This window comes from Poromitra crassiceps (assembly GCF_964638095.1).
Source record: "Poromitra crassiceps genome assembly, chromosome: 5".
Lineage (NCBI taxonomy): Eukaryota > Metazoa > Chordata > Actinopteri > Beryciformes > Melamphaidae > Poromitra > Poromitra crassiceps.
This window is the reverse complement of record NC_139642.1, coordinates 12724562-12742210: the sequence shown is the minus strand read 5'-3', so window position 1 is coordinate 12742210 and position 17649 is coordinate 12724562. Positions and strand designations below refer to the sequence as shown.

The 17649-nt window shown below is 46.5% G+C and overlaps 1 protein-coding gene and 1 pseudogene across 2 annotated transcripts in view; one reads left to right on the top strand and one right to left on the bottom strand.

Moving 5' to 3' along the window:
- LOC310776312 (ephexin-1-like) overlaps positions 1–5397 on the bottom strand; it is a 14893-nt pseudogene extending 9496 nt beyond the window's left edge. The window contains exons 1-3 of the transcript in view: positions 5384–5397; positions 5181–5237; positions 4576–4615 (exon numbers count right to left, since the gene is read on the bottom strand). The product of the transcript in view is annotated as an ephexin-1-like (transcript). The remainder of the gene's footprint in view (positions 1–4575; positions 4616–5180; positions 5238–5383) is intronic.
- Positions 5398–12003: 6606 nt separating this feature from the next.
- On the top strand, positions 12004–16565 carry LOC310776311 (ephexin-1-like; the record flags this gene model as incomplete). The annotated part of the gene is given in 7 exon segments (XM_083636514.1): positions 12004–12057; positions 12538–12627; positions 14092–14258; positions 14511–14643; positions 14645–14670; positions 14916–14998; positions 16483–16565. Coding segments are annotated over 7 exon segments (636 nt in total).
- Between the last annotated feature and the right edge of the window lie 1084 nt (positions 16566–17649).

Genomic DNA, 17649 nt, shown 5'->3' with positions numbered 1-17649 from the left:
TATTCTTTCCTATTACCAGACATTTTTTTAATCATAACCCATACTCGCTCTAACGGCGTGGTCCTTCCTAATGAATCACAACTGAACTTGAGCCTTCACGCGCTGGTGCGCGGAAAAGGACGTGGATCCAGTGTATCGTGGCATACAGCCCATCTGTGTTTCCTTCAGAGCCTATACAAGTCAAGTCAAGTCAAGTTTATTTATATAGCCCTAATTCACAAGCATGTCTCAGAGGGCTTCACAGAAAGTATGTCTAGCTAATTCTAGCTGACACAACAGTAACAAGAATATACAGAATAAAGATGACATTTGAACAATTGATAATATAGAAAATATAGGAATGAGGGGGAGAGCAGAGGAGAGAGCAGAAGGGAGAAGAGCAGGGGGAATGTGAGAGAGTGATGGGGTGGGGAGGGAATGGGAGATGCTGGAGGGTATAGGAGGTGGGGAAGGAGCAAGAGGAGAGAGCAGGAGAGGGGAAGGGAGGGGAGGTGTGGGGGAGAAGAGAGCAGGGGGAGGGAGGAGGTGGGGAGAGAATGAACAATATAGACGGAGGAGAGGGGGGGAGGTGGGGAGAAAATAGGAAATGTGGAGGAGGAGAGAACAGAGAAGGAGAGATGAGGGTGCAGGGGAGGGAGAGCCAGGGTAGAGAAGCAGGAGGCGGGGAGAAAACGGGAAACGCGGAGGAGGAGGGAACAGAGAAGGAGAGACGCAGGGGGAAATGCGGAGGAGGAGAAACCCCCCCCCCCCCAGAGAGGACAGAGAGGAGGAGAGAACAGAGAAGGAGAGGTGGGAGGGTGCAGGGGAAGGAGTGCAGGGGGAATGTGAGAGAGGGGAGAGGACAGAGAGGAGGAGAGAACAGAGAAGAAGAGGTGGGAGGGTGCAGGGGAGGGAGAGCAGGGGGAACGCGGGAGGAGGAGGCGGGGGAGGGAACAGACCTCTCCGCCCCCTCCTCCCCCACACCCCCCCCCCTCCCCAGAGAGGACAGAGAGGAGGAGAGAACAGAGAAGGAGAGGTGGGAGGGTGCAGGGGAAGGAGTGCAGGGGGAATGTGAGAGAGGGGAGAGGACAGAGAGGAGGAGAGAACAGAGAAGGAGAGGTGGGAGGGTGCAGGGGAGGGAGAGCAGGGGGAACGCGAGAGGAGGAGGCGGGGGAGGGAACAGACCTCTCTGCTCCCTCCTCCCCCACATCCCCCCCCCCCCAGAGAGGACAGAGAGGAGGAGAGAACAGAGAAGGAGAGGTGGGAGGGTGCAGGGGAAGGAGTGCAGGGGGAATGTGAGAGAGGGGAGAGGACAGAGAGGAGAAGAGAACAGAGAAGGAGAGGTGGGAGGGCGCTGGGGAGGGAGAGCATGCAGGGGGAACGCGAGAGGAGGAGGCGGGGGAGGGAACAGACCTCTCCGCCCCCTCCTCCCCCCCTAGAGAGGAGGAGAGAACAGAGAAGGAGAGGTGGGAGGGTGCAGGGGAAGGAGTGCAGGGGGAATGTGAGAGAGGGGAGAGGACAGAGAGGAGGAGAGAACAGAGAAGGAGAGGTGGGAGGGTGCAGGGGAGGGAGAGCAGGGGGAACGCGAGAGGAGGAGGCGGGGGAGGGAACAGACCTCTCTGTCCCCTCCTCCTCCACATCCCCCCCCCCCCCCTCCCAGAGAGGACAGAGAGGAGGAGAGAACAGAGAAGGAGAGGTGGGAGGGTGCAGGGGAGGGAGAGCAGGGGGAACGCGGGAGGAGGCGGCGGGGGAGGGAACAGACCTCTCCGCCCCCTCCTCCTCCACATCCCCCCCCCCCCCCAGAGAGGACAGAGAGGAGGAGAGGGATTCGGGAAAAATAGGGGAGAAGAGGAGAAGGAGAAGGAGCAGAGGGGGGGGAGAAGGAGGCGGGGGGAAAACGCGGAGGAGGAGAGAACAGAGAAGGAGAGGCGGGAGGGTGCAGGGGAAGGAGAGCAGGGGGAATGTGAGAGAGGGGAGAGGACAGAGAGGAGGAGAGAACAGAGAAGGAGAGGTGGGAGGGTGCAGGGGAAGGAGAGCAGGGGGAATGTGAGAGAGGGGAGAGGACAGAGAGGAGGAGAGAACAGAGAAGGAGAGGTGGGAGGGTGCAGGGGAAGGAGAGCAGGGGGAATGTGAGAGAGGGGAGAGGACAGAGAGGAGGAGAGAACAGAGTGGGAGGGTGCAGGGGAAAGAGAGCAGGGGGAATGTGAGAGAGGGGAGAGGACAGAGAGGAGGAGAGAACAGAGAAGGAGAGGTGGGAGGGTGCAGGGGAAGGAGAGCAGGGGGAATGTGAGAGAGGGGAGAGGACAGAGAGAACAGAGAAGGAGAGGTGGGAGGGTGCAGGAAGTGGTAGGGGTTCGGGAAATAGGGGAGAAGAGGAGAAGGAGCAGAGGGGGGGAGAAGGAGGAGAGAGCAGGAGAAGGGAGGGGGGGTGGGATGTGGGGGAGGAAAGAGCATGGAAAGAGAGGAGGCGGGGGGGGGAGTGGGAAGTGCGGGAGAGGGGAGAACAGGAAGGGGGAAGAAGGGAAAGGAGCGGGGGAAAGAGAAACAGAGGGGGGGGGGGGAAGATCAGACAACTGACTACTCTAAGCATTAACCAGAGCTAACTGGGACATAGTATCTAGCTAATCTACAGCCTAATCTGGCCTATCCTACTCTGCTCTAGTCTGATCTTTGCCTGAACACTATAACAGGTCAGCCTTAGGCTGTAGCTAATCTATCGCCTACCTAAACTGTTCTAAACCAACCGGCAGCCCTCGACCAGTGATGAAGAGCACCGATGCCCCCCGCCCCGGCCCCCCCCCCCCACATAAGGCGTGGGAGAGAAGGCCGGGCCGGGACACAGCGGCGTCCCCACACCCCCAGTGAACGCAAGAAAACCTTTCCACCATATGGATTGCCTCAGTGACTTGGCTGAGGAGGAACCTTGTGCGGTCGTTGTGCTACAGGGGCCCAGCAATGGTAGCCCGGGTAAACCCACCCCCCACGCGACCCGCTCCCAGACCCGCCCCCAGCTAGTGACTGGGAACTGAGAGAGCAGGCCACGCGGGGGGCGGGCCCACCCAGGCAGTGGACCCAGCAATGGACCCCCATCCGGGGACTCCCCTCCGAGACAGGCCGAGAGATGCCAGGCTAAACCATGTACAGAGTTTTCCGATAATGAAACTCTGTAAATGGTTTATTATGGAAATAAAATTTACAAAAGAACAGAAAATTGAAAATGTAAAAAAGAGTCCAACAGAAGGGATATAAAAATGTAGTTTTTAAATTATCCTAAAATCAGGGAAGGGAGTTGAAAATGTAAAAAGTAGAGTCCAAAAGAAATAGAAAATGTAGTCTTTAAGTGTTCGTAGGTTTAGAGAATACTAGCTAAGAGGAGGGGAGGGGAGGATAAGAGTCGGAGGTGATGATTAAGGGGAGGGGAGGATAGGAGTTGGAGGTGATGATGAGGCCGGGGGGGGGGGGGGGGGGGCTGGGGGGGGCGTCCCCCCCCTTCCCTTAGGCAGGCAGGTGACCAGGATGATGAGGATAGGGGTCGGTGGTGGTGAAGAGCCCGGGGTGTCAGACAATAGAAGGAGTAGCGGGTAGATGGCCTAGAGTGACGACAGGTGGCTAGGGCGATGACGGCCGGACCTAGGGCTGCAGCGGCGGGGGTGTACGTCAGGCCAATGAAGGACACCTGAGGGGGAGAGAGAGAAGAGAGCGGGGGAATCTGCGCAGAGGTGGAACTAACTCTATAGACAACAATAAAATTAGGTCAAAACAAAATTTATTTGGATTATTTAGGATGACTAATACTATACTGCTAATTCAGGTCTAGGTAGTCTAGGTCTAACTTTAGACTGATACTGCTGGCTTGTGATAGCCCGCTCAGCAGTTCAGGACTAAGTTCACCAGCTATTTGATTTTATATCTGAGCTACTGGATCGGCTGATGCCATATTATTAAATTAGGTCAAGTCTAAGTTTATACTGATACTGCTGGCTTGTGATAGCCCGCTCAGCAGTTCAGGACTAAGTTTATTCACCAGCTATTTGATTTTATATCTGAGCTACTGGATCGGCTGATGCCATATTATTAAATTAGGTCAAGTCAGTCTAAGTTTATACTGATACTGCTGGCTTGAGATAGCCCGCTCAGCAGTTCAGGACTAAGTTTATTCACCAGCTATTTGATTTTATATCTGAGCTACTGGATCGGCTGATGCCATATTATTAAATTAGGTCAAGTCTATGTTTATACTGATACTGCTGGCTTGTGATAGCCCGCTCAGCAGTTCAGGACTAAGTTTATTATATACGATGCGGGCCTGTCCCCTCAGTCCCTGAAGGTGTACGTGGCTGCAATCTCTGCCTGCCACATGGTAATTGATGGCAGGGGGGGAACCTCTTCCCGACCTCTGGGTTCATAAGGCTGTTCACAGGTTATGCCAGGTGCGCTGGAACTATTATTAAGCAGGGGGTGCTGCAAGGGACTTGAAGATTATTATTATTATTTTTTACTTTTATTATTTATATTTAGAGGAATATTTAATCTTAAATTAACATTAGGATTATGCTGTTGTGATGTCATTCAGTATCTTCTCCTTTTCTCACTTACTTTCATGTAACCATCTGCTTTCCCTTTATATCGTTTTACACTACAACAGACAGCAACACAGAAGAGTTAATTTACTGAACTTATTATTATGGAGAACCAGACTATGATGAAAATCAAACACTTTTGAAGAGAGCGTATGAAATAAGATTGGAGCTGGGAAGCACAAACTGTTTTTTAATGCATTTTGTTGGTGTTAATATAAACACAGGACAGCCAAATCCAAAAAATTAGAAAATTGTATTTTTTAATTAGGTGATTGCCCTAATTACCTAATGATGTGATGTCATCACTGATGGTATTGCATGTTCACCCCAACTGTAATTATGACATCATCTTTCCTAACTGTAATTATGTCATCGGTGATGTCATTAGTGATGTCGAACTCCCACGGGGGCAGAGTGGGTGGGTCTAACTCCCGGGGGGGAAGGCGTTCAACTCCCACCGGGGGGTGGTCCTAGTATAGAAAATTGAGGGTGTGATACTTGGAGGTCCGATACTTTGAGCGGTATCAAGATGCATCGTGGAATCCAATCTAATTATTGACAGATTAATTGTAATGGAATGGTGAGGCCAGTGAAGATTCACAGCCCTACAGTAGCTCTCACAAGCTCCAGCTGCTGAGAAGGCACCACATATCCTCTAGATCAAAGTTCACACTGGTCCTTCAGGACCACAGGAGAAAACACAAAGATGAGTCAATTCTGTGTTAGTAACTCAGGACCTTCGACACACCCATACAAGTGCTATAACTGTCCAATCAGTTCCCAGCTAACAGCCTCTGACAACCCTGTAAACTCTGTACACAAACCTCGAACCAACCATTGCGTTTATAAACTAGCCCATAAAAACGGCAGAATGAATACAGTTATAGGTTGTTTCCAAGGGTCACTTCAACTGGATTTCTGAATTAGTATGAGGCATATTGAAAACACTGAGTAAACAATATATGTGGAGACTTTATTATCAACAGTAGCAGACATGAATTAAGATGAATTACATTAACACATAACAGTGATCAATCTGAAATTAAAAGGGCCGGATTAGGGGTGTCGAAAATAATCGATTATAAGATGCATCGCGATGCGGACGTGCACGATTCTGCATCAATTCACAAATGTCAAAAATCTATTAATATATATATATTTTTAATAATCAAATAAAATATAATGGGAGTACATGCAGTTGTTTATTAGGATCATAATACAATGCAATTCCAAATGCACTTTTATTTTAAAAGTAGCCACACAGTGAGAAAAAATAAATCATGTATTGGGGAAAAAAAGTGATGCATCGATTGAAGATGCATCGATAATCGTAATCAAATCAAATCATAGCCCTCTGAATCGTAATCGAATCGAACCGTGAGGCCAGTGAAGATTCACAGCCCTAATGTCAGTCAATCCAGCTCTGGTCCACTAGCTGTCTACTCTGCATCCTGTGTGAGACACAGATATTCACATATTATAATATTTTTGGTTGACATGAGTGACTGACTGTGTAGATGGAACACCAGATTATGATGAAAATCAAACACTTTTCAAGGAGAGTATTCAAATTCAAGCATATTCCTGCACAACAAAGCACAAAAACATCCACATACATGAACACTCAAATCCCCCCTCCACCACAGATAGCAATTAACAGTTCCCACATGTTCATGGATACAATTTCAAAACCTTTCCATGACTTTTCAAGGATCGATAATATAATCTCCATGTAATGTGAGGCGGTGACTCTGAATCAATACCAGAAATTATTACCTAGGACAAATAGGACACAGCTGCTCTTTATGAGTTTTGGGTGCTTTAGTGTCACTGCATCATAGAAGCTATTGAACTAAAACAGGAATTTTCCATACAAATATTAATATAAAATACAAGCAGCACTAAAATCAACACCTATTAAGAGCTACATTACATCACCAGCTACAGATAAATAAGATACATTTGCCGTCATGTTACATTACATGGAAGGTTATCCACAGGAAGATTACTGTAACGATTTCATTCAACACAATTTCATGACTTTTCCTAAACTTTCACAGATTTGACTAATTCCATGACATGAAATCCCATGACTTTTGCAGGTTTTCCATGGCCGTGGGAACCCAGAATTAAATGTTCACTCTCCTGTGTGGATTTTCATGTGTCTCTGCAAGTTTCCTTTATGACTAAAACCTTTACCACAGACTGAGCAATTAAATTGTTTAGCTCCTGTGTGGATTTGCATGTGTCTCTTCAAGGATCCTTGATGACCAAAACCTTTACCACAGACTGAGCAATTAAATTGTTTATCTCCTGTGTGGATTATCATGTGTGACTCCAAGTGTTCTTTACGAGCACAACCTTTAGCACAAACTGAGCAATTAAATTGTTTATCTCCTGTGTGGATTATCATGTGTCTCTTCAAGGCTCCTTTATGACCAAAAGCTTTACCACAGACTGAGCAATTAAATTGTTTATCTCCTGTGTGGACTATCATGTGTTTCTTCAAGGATCCTTTATCACCAAAAGCTTTACCACAGACTGAGCAATTAAATTGTGTATCTCCTGTGTGGACTATCATGTGTTTCTTCAAGGATCCTTTATGACCAAAAGCTTTACCACAGACTGAGCAATTAAATTGTTTATCTCCTGTGTGGACTATCATGTGTTTCTTCAAGTATTCTTTATGACTAAAACCTTTACCACAGACTGAGCAATTAAATTGTTTATCTCCTGTGTGGATTATCATGTGTCTCTTCAAGGCTCCTTTATGACCAAAACCTTTACCACAGACTGAACAATTAAATTGTTTAACTCCTGTGTGGACTATCATGTGTGTCTTAAAGTTTCCTTTATGACTAAAACCTTTACCACAGACTGAGCAATTAAATTGTGTATCCCCTGTGTGGATTATCATGTGTACCTTCAGGTTTGCCTTACGACAAAAACCTTTACCACAGACTGAGCAATTAAATTGTTTAACTCCTGTGTGGATTATGATGTGTCTCTTCAAGTCTCCTTTATGACCAAAACCTTTACCACAGACTGAACAATTAAATTGTTTATCTCCTGTGTGGACTATCATGTGTGACTCCAAGTATTCTTTATGAGCAAAACGTTTACCACAGACTGAGCAATTAAATTGTTTAGCTCCTGTGTGGTTTATCATGTGTCTCTTCAAGTTTGCTTTATGACCAAAACCTTTACCACAGACTGAGCAATTAAATTGTTTAGCTCCTGTGTGGACTATCATGTGTGTCTTCAAGTGTCCCTCACGACCAAAACCTTTACCACAGACTGAGCAATTAAATTGTTTATCTCCTGTGTGGACTACCATGTGTCTCTTCAAGTCTCCTTTCTTACCAAAACCTTTACCACAGACTGAGCAATTCAATTGTTTATCTCCTGTGTGGACTACCATGTGTCTCTTCAAGTCTGCTTTACAACCAAAACCTTTACCACAGACTGAGCAATTAAATTGTTTATCTCCTGTGTGGACTACCATGTGTTTATTCAAGCTTCCTTTATGACCAAAACCTTTACCACAAACTGAGCAGCTAAAGTGTTTCTTCCCAATACCTTCACTGTTTTTCTGTGAGCCTAAACCTGACTGAACTTCACTAGTTTCCACCCATTCATCATCATTGTCTTCAGTCTCAGAAGAGTCTAAAGTCTTGTCATCACTAGTTGGTTGTGAATTACTAGTTGGTTCTGATACTCCACAGTCCTCTCCATCAGCTTCTGTTTGCATCTGTTCAGTTGAGCTGCTTGCTAGAGGCTCTGCCTCTCTGTTCTCCTCAGTTTGGCTTTGATGAAGCTGTGAGTACTGAGGTTTCTCTTCCTCAACTTCACGCTTCACAGGAACAGCAGTGAATGGGAACATGTTGATATCAGCCTCATCCAGTCCTTCAAGCTGTTCTCCCTCCCTCCTGATCCAGAGTTCCTCCTGTTCCTCTTTAATGTCTGGGGGCTCTGGGTCCTCCTGAAGCTGCTGTTCCTCTTTAATGTGTGGAGGCTCTGGGTCCTCCTGAAGCTGCTGTTCCTCTTTAAGGTGTGGGGGCTCTGGGTCCTCCTGAAGCTGCTCTCCCTCCTGATTGATCCATAGTTCCTCCTGTGCCTCTTTAATGTGTGGGGGCTCTGGTCCCTCCTGAAGCTGCTCTCCCTCCCTCCTGATCCAGAGTTCCTCTTGTTCCTCTTTAATGTCTGGGGGCTCTGGGTCCTCCTGAAGCTGCTCTCCCTCCTGATTGATCCAGAGTTCCTCTTGTTCCTCTTTAATGTCTGGGGGCTCTGGGTCCTCCTGAAGCTGCTCTCCCTCCTGACTGGTCCAGAGTTCCTCCTGTTCCTCTTTAATGTCTGGGGGCTCTGGTCCCTCCTGAAGCTGCTCTCCCTCCTGATTGATCCAGAGTTCCTCCTGTTCCTCTTTAATGTGTGGGGGCTCTGGGTCCACTTGAAGCTGCTCTCCCTCCTGACTGGTCCCAAGTTCCTCTTTAATGTGTGGACCCTCCTGGTCCAGACTGGGGCTCCACTCCAACACATCAGGGGGAACTTCTTTAATAACCCACAACAGCTGCTGGAAGTCTGGAGGTATGGCTACTCTATGTAACCGCACTACAGGATTTAAAACAGTGTCCAGCTTCCCCTGTTGCACATTCATTTTTGAACGAGAAGATTCTAGCCTGATAGACTGAATTGTTAACTCGTCACACTCCATTTCCTTCTCCAGAAGCAGTCAACTCAGTGGAGTGGGAAGATCTCAAGGTCTGGACTCAGGCAAAGAAGCTTCCTCCTCGTAATCTATCTTCTTCCAAACAGCCCAAATATCTCTTCAACGGTTAGTTAGTCACTAGTTCAGCAACGCTGTCGGGTTTTGTATTTGACATTATAGACATTTCCAAAAAGTTCCACAGGAACTTTTCCTCCTGAAGATTTACTGACAACGCTGTCCTTCAAAGCTCCAACAACAACGTTAGCTCCAATAGCTACACAGCTAGCTAAACCATTCTGAGTCCATAAGAAAGATGAGCTTCTCCTACCTCTCGGTGCTAAACGAGCCTCGTCTCAAGTTGATATATTTGTTATTATATCATCAATACGCCTTCTGTTGGTCAATTACAGCTGTAGATTATGAAACGAGGGGGAAATCCGTAAGTGTACCCAGAACGTTTAACGCTCGCTGTGTTGTGTCAGCGAGCTAGCGAATATAAGAAGTTCCGGTGAGGTTTTTCAAAGTAAAATAACGATTCTGCACAATTATAGAGCAGGCAGAGGCGATTGAAAAAGTGATTACTTTCCACATTAAACTAATAAACTAAGCATTTAAATGAAGCTATACAATACAAATGATGTTTCTGTATGACAATAACTGTTTCAATAACATTGAGAACGTTTTTCTCAGTATCTTAATATATAGCCTAAAGTTGTTCACTGGAGTGCATAGCCTTTACAAATCGGACACTGGACAGGTTTGTGTTCAAAGTGGGAGCTTGCCAAACATATGCACACGCTCAGGTAGACCTCCTCTATCACATCACACTGTCAGCTAAACTCGGGAGGAGTAAAAAAAAAAACATGTCAGGGTTTCCCCCCGGAAACACGGTTTGTTTACCAAAATGCTGCTGTGGATCCCTCGTATAATAACATAAAGGAGGCAGTTGAGTTTGCTGTTGAGTCAGAATTGAAAGAAGAGAAAATAATGTAAATGAGGAAGTGAAGTCAACAGTCACATTTTGGTGAAGGTGGGGAAGACAAGTAGGCCTGGTACCCTGGTATAACCAGCCCCAACAACTGCGATTCATATGGGCTGGATACCAGGCTGGAAGACAAGAACACTGTCCTCTCCTTTTTTAATCAAGGAGTTATGGAGTCTATGGAATTAGAATAACATCAGCCGATAATTCAAAGTACAGCCATGGGTGCTTTATGGTGCTTTGCTCCCATGTTCACATAGAGTGCTAGTCATATTCAGCTTCAAATCCAAAATTATTCTGTTGCTTTCAAGGAAAAGTATTTATTTGAAAGCATTTTTGCATGGATAGTTTAAACAACATATTAAAAACATACTCTGATAATAAAAACATACTGCAATAAAGTTTTTTCTTAATTTAACGTAGTGATGCACAGAATTATTATTTTCCTACATTATTTTTCTGCATCTTTGTCACTAAACGCTCATTGCTGTGGTGTTTCTGAACTTCCTGAGCGAGGCCAAGGCAATGCCTTGTATTCTGTCCTGAAATGTGAATGTTTTGAGGAGTATTCCATATCTATATGGCCTGCAGTCCAAGATCTAACCTTTTCCCTTACAGGATGTTTTGATAGCACTGCTTCAAAGCTGAAGGTGCTGCAGACAGTCTAGGCTCTAGTCTGCTGACAAGTCTCACCCACCTGCAAGAATGGCAGTCAGTGCTCAAAGATGGGAATCATGTTAATGTAGTGCCAGTGGTATTTGGGTTTAAGCACCGAGTAGGTAACCTGACGCTGCCAGATCGATGAGTTTGCTTCAAATATCTGTTTCACAAACGTGAATTTGTGGAACAATGCCGCCCCCGTCTGGTGGAGTCAGGCTACCCAGTAGGTAGACAAGAAAGAAAGAAGTAGACATTATTTTGACCTCCAGGATAGTTTATCCATTTGTTTATGCAGTTTTTTTCCCCGTCACGAATATATGAACCAGCACTCATACAAGTGAGGGTTGTTGATAACTAAGGAGGAAGATAGAGAGAGGAATATGCCTAATCATGAAAGTGTGAATTGTTAATCCAAGTTGGATTGGGACATATGTGTTTCACGAAAATTGGGAATTCTTCTGGTTCTGGAATCCAATGGCTGTATCAGGCTGGTCAAGCCATCCCAAGGTCCTGCAGTGTAGGGTGGGATAGGATAGGAGTTCTGTGGGTTAGGTTAGCATGCTCAGAGTCTAAATGCAGTGTAAAGTAAGCTATGCTATTATATACAAACGTCAGTATTAATATACCTAAAGCACAGCAGGCTGCAGTAGAAAAGAGTGTCCCATCCCCACTCAGTCCCTCGAGATTTTCCATATTTGCCCAAATGAAATTCTAGTGATGGTTGGGGATGGCAGGAAATCTCCTCCACCCACAGAAAGTGTTGGATTGAAACTTCAGCTAAATCCAAACTGGAGTTTTTATTAGTTCAAATGTTTCAATCTGTTGCTGCCTCCGATGTCCAAAGTTGCCTATAGTGTACTGCCCTGCAAAGCCAAAAGGGGGTAACTCACCAGAGTGTAGAACTGAGAAAAATGACTTTAAAGTTTTGTTGTTGTCTAGCCAAATGTTTTAAGGGGAAAACTGGAAATGTGTTAATTATGTTTTTTTAATGTAGTTATTTATCTACACAAATTTGTTTTGCTCAAACTTGACCTTTGACCCTTATTTGGAAGTTACCTTACTCTGGCTTTGCATTGTCTGCAAAATAATAAGGGGTGATGCCAGCCAAGGGCCGGTCCGGGCCGGGCCTGGCCGGGCCCAGGTCGGCTTCGGTGGAAGCAGAAAAAACGTGATTAAAAAAAGAGTGGAGTCAGGTGTCTGCAGGTGTCTGGGTAGTGTAGCAGTAGATTTGACCAACACGAGGGTCACAGGTTCGCACCCCCATGTTACCTCCGGCTTGGTCGGGCGTCCATACAGGCACGATTGGCTGTGCCTGAGAGTGAGAAGCCGGATTAGGGGTATGTGTCCTGGTCGCTGCACTAGCGCCTCCTCTGGTCGGTCGGGGGCGCCTGGTCGGGGTGGAAGGGAACTGGTGGGAATAGCGTGATCCTCCATACGTGCTACGTCCAGCCAGTGAAGCTCCCCCCGTCAGGCGAAAGAGAAGCGGCTGGCAACTGCGGATGTGTCGGAGGAAGCATGGTGCTAGTCTTCGGCTCTCCCCAGATCTGATTTGTGATTTAGTCTGTTGTGTTCATCTTGAACCTTCTCGCTGCTTTGTGGGTCCTGATGCTGGGTATTTATGTCTGTCTCAGATCGCCAAAGAGTGCAACGAAGGCGCGAGGAAGATGACTCGCACAGAGGAGCTCATCAGCATCGAGAAAACATTGGAATTTAAATCCAAGGTGTCTTATCATGTCAACATTTTCACTTCTTATAAAGTCATCATCTCAACATTAAATGCGTTGGTCATGGAGGTCACAGCAGGCATACACAGCTTAAAAATACATGTCATCATAATTATTATGATAACATCAGATTCCTTTCAACTCTGAAGTCGAGCCTACTACCTAAAAACGAAATGAACAAACTGAAGCGTCTGAACTAGAAACATAGTCAGTAGTTGTCTGAGCAATTTCCAGTAAGGTTTATTTTCCTTGTGACCTCTCTTAACCCCTGCAGTCTGTACCCATCAGTAAGGTTTATTTTCCTTGTGACCTCTCTTAACCCCTGCAGTCTGTACCCATCAGTATGGTTTATTTTCCTTGTGACCTCTCTTAACCCCTGCAGTCTGTACCCATCATGGTTTATTTTCCTTGTGACCTCTCTTAACCCCTGCAGTCTGTACCCATCATGGTTTATTTTCCTTGTGACCTCTCTTAACCCCTGCAGTCTGTACCCGTCAGTAAGGTTTATTTTCCTTGTGACCTCTCTTAACCCCTGCAGTCTGTACCCATCAGTATGGTTTATATTCCTTGTGACCTCTCTTAACCCCTGCAGTCTGTACCCGTCAGTCTAGTTTATTTTCCTTGTGACCTCTCTTAACCCCTGCAGTCTGTACCCATCAGTAAGGTTTATTTTCCTTGTGACCTCTCTTAACCCCTGCAGTCTGTACCCATCAGTAAGGTTTATTTTCCTTGTGACCTCTCTTAACCCCTGCAGTCTGTACCCATCAGTAAGGTTTATTTTCCTTGTGACCTCTCTTAACCCCTGCAGTCTGTACCCATCAGTAAGGTTTATTTTCCTTGTGACCTCTCTTAACCCCTGCAGTCTGTACCCATCAGTAAGGTTTATTTTCCTTGTGACCTCTCTTAACCCCTGCAGTCTGTACCCATCAGTCTGGTTTATTTTCCTTGTGACCTCTCTTAACCCCTGCAGTCTGTACCCATCAGTAAGGTTTATTTTCCTTGTGACCTCTCTTAACCCCTGCAGTCTGTACCCGTCAGTGTGGTTTATTTTCCTTGTGACCTCTCTTAACCCCTGCAGTCTGTACCCATCAGTCTGGTTTATTTTCTTTGTGACCTCTCTTAACCCCTCCAGTCTGTACCCATCAGTATGGTTTATTTTCCTTGTGACCTCTCTTAACCCCTGCAGTCTGTACCCATCAGTAGCCTATAGTTTATTTTCCTTGTGACCTCTCTTAACCCCTGCAGTCTGTACCCGTCAGTAAGGTTTATTTTCCTTGTGACCTCTCTTAACCCCTGCAGTCTGTACCCGTCAGTAAGGTTTATTTTCCTTGTGACCTCTCTTAACCCCTGCAGTCTGTACCCATCAGTCTGGTTTATTTTCCTTGTGACCTCTCTTAACCCCTGCAGTCTGTACCCATCAGTATGGTTTATTTTCCTTGTGACCTCTCTTAACCCCTGCAGTCTGTACCCGTCATTTCCCACTCACGCTGGCTGCTAAAGAAGGGTGAAGTGCAGCAGATGTCTGGACCCAAGAGCACCAGAACCATGCGCAGCCGTAAGCTGTACCACCCAGTCCACTACTTATTCCTGTTTAACAACCTGCTGCTCATCACCAAGCGCAGCTCCAGGTTAGCATGGGCTACCCTCCTCATTGTGCAATTATATTTGTTTTTCTTGCTCTGTGATTTATAGAGTATTCCAAAAACACCCAATTTTCTTGCACTAAACATCAGTGGTGGATGAGTTGAGTTCCCTCCCCGTCCCTCCCCTGATATGTGAAGCGCTTTGAGTGTCTTGAAACGCGCTATATAAATCCAATCAATTATTATTATTATTATTATTAAAAGGAGGAGATGTTACTCTAGACTTGTTGTTATCAGTGGGGAGAAGTTCCAGGTTCTTGAGTCTTGCACTCGGGCCATGTTGAGAACCGAAGACCTTGAAGACCAGGGCCAAATGCTGGCCAATGTGTTTAACCTGAAGCTTCTGGAAAACCAGGAGGAGCGGCAGGTCAACCTACACGCTCAAGACCACCAGCATGTGAGTATCTGGAGCAATATCAGCTTGGCTTTCAACTGAAATGTCCATCATAAGATAGTAGAGGTGTAACATGCTTACATTGTGTCCCAAGAGCCATTCGATTTCTCAAATTGAAACCTAAAACAACATTCATCACACATTTTCAGCATAGCACAGTATCTTCTGAATATCAAACCTCTGGGAAACAGTGCAATGACTGAATAATTTCACTTGAGACTGATAGATGCCACCTCTGTTATTGTCAGGAGTGATAAGCTTCGTTGGATGTGTGCTCTCACTCCGAACCGGCGCACGCGCTTTATGTCTACCAGCACTCACCAATCAGCAGGTGAGACAGGACACCACATGAGACAGGACACCACATGAGACAGCAGGACACCACATGAGACAGGACACCACATGAGACAGCAGGACACCACATGAGACAGCAGGACACCACATGAGACAGCAGGACACCACATGAGACATCAGGACACCACATGGGACAGCAGGACACCACATGAGACAGCAGGACACCACATGAGACAGCAGGTCACCACATGAGACAGCAGGACACCACATGAGACAGCAGGACACCACATGAGACAGCAGGACACCACATGAGACAGCAGGACACCACATGAGACATCAGGACACCACATGAGACAGGATACCACACGAGACAGGACACCACATGAGACAGCAGGACACCACATGAGACAGCAGGACACCACATGGGACAGCAGGACACCACATGGGACAGCAGGACACCACATGAGACATCAGGACACCACATGAGACAGCAGGACACCACATGGGACAGCAGGACACCACATGAGACATCAGGACACCACATGAGACAGGACACCACATGAGACAGGACACCACATGAGACATCAGGACACCACATGGGACAGCAGGACACCACATGAGACATCAGGACACCACATGGGACAGCAGGACACCACATGAGACAGCAGGACACCACATGAGACAGCAGGACACCACATGAGACAGGATACCACACAAGACAGGACACCACATGAGACATCAGGACACCACATGAGACAGGACACCACATGAGACAGGACACCACATGAGACAGGACACCACATGAGACATCAGGACACCACATGAGACAGGACACCACATGAGACAGGACACCACATGAGACAGGACACCACATGAGACATCAGGACACCACATGAGACAGGACAGCACATGAGACAGCAGGACACCACATGAGACAGCAGGACACCACATGAGACAGCAGGACACCACATGAGACAGCAGGACACCACATGAGACATTAGGACACCACATGAGACAGCAGGACACCACATGAGACAGCAGGACACCACATGGGACAGCAGGACACCACATGAGACAGCAGGACACCACATGAGACATTAGGACACCACATGGGACAGCAGGACACCACATGGGACAGCAGGACACCACATGAGACAGCAGGACACCACATGAGACAGCAGGACACCACATGAGACAGGACACCACATGAGACAGGACACCACATGAGACAGCAGGACACCACATGAGACAGCAGGACACCACATGAGACATCAGGACACCACATGGGACAGGACACCACATGAGACAGGACACCACATGAGACAGGACACCACAGGACACCACATGAGACAGGACACCACATGAGACAGGACACCACATGAGACATCAGGACACCACATGAGACAGGACACCACATGAGACAGGACACCACATGAGACAGGACACCACAGTAACATGGAGATAGATTCCAAAACAGGCACACTTGAGATATGAACTCAAAGTATGTGTGGTATTTGTCAGACTCTCCTCAGGTGCAGTGTATTCAGTCATACTCATCTCAAGAGCCAGATGAATCATCCTTCGTTATTTCGAATCCCACATAGGTTACGCCAAACCCCACATAGGTTACGCTAAAACCACCACCGCAAAGCGTGTACCTGTAGTTGGCCAGCCGGCAGGAAAGTATCGCGGGACTTCACGAGACTTGGTGACCGAGATCACGTTTGAGGTAATTTGATCCCTGTGAGAGTCCAGGAAATGGCCTGGGGCGAAATATCACTCTGGTGGATGTTGAGGGATCACATTATTACGATATGTGGCGAAAACGGGAATAAAAATAGCTATTTAGATGCAGGAAAGACAGGCTCACACTTGGCCCCAAATCAGCTCCATTTTACAACTGACTTGGACGCTATTGATCTCAAAACAACGCTAGGACGGTCAGAAACGCCGCGGACATCGCTGGGTGAGTGGCCAAATCATAATTATTGCCAGGAGATGGGTCCAGGTTCAAAAAAACCGAAATTCTCTTTTAAGGTTAGGTTGATGGTTTGGCTTAGGGTTAAGGTTAGGTTTATGGTTTGGCTTAGGGTTAAGGTTAAGGTTAGGTTTATGGTTTTGCTTAGGCTTAAATAACAACAATATTCAATGTGACTCACAGTTGAAATGTAGACTTTGGAAATGCTGTGACCATGACTGGGGATCGAACACACGGCCCTCTGGTGTGAAAGACAAGTGTTCACGCCCTCCACTCCCCCCGACCACAACAGCCTTATTGGCCACCGCACTCTGTCAATAGCAGACTCTACAGCATTGTAGAATACTGCTTTACTCCACATGAACTTACTGGTCCAGTAGAAGAAGGGCGTTTTCACACCTGCAGTTTGGTTTGTTCCAAATCAGCTGTTATATATATTATATATATATATATATACAGTATATATATATATATATATTATTGCTTAAATGTGTCTACAGTCTATACACTGTAGCCTACAGTCTATATAATGTAGCCTGCAGTCTATATACTGTAGACTTTAGTCTACAGTATATAAATATAGACTGCAGGCTACAGTATACATGTATAGACTGTAGGCTACAGTCTATATACTGTAGCCTACAGTCTATATTTATATACGGTAGCCTGCAGTCTATATAGACTGTATATATACTGTAGGCTACATTATA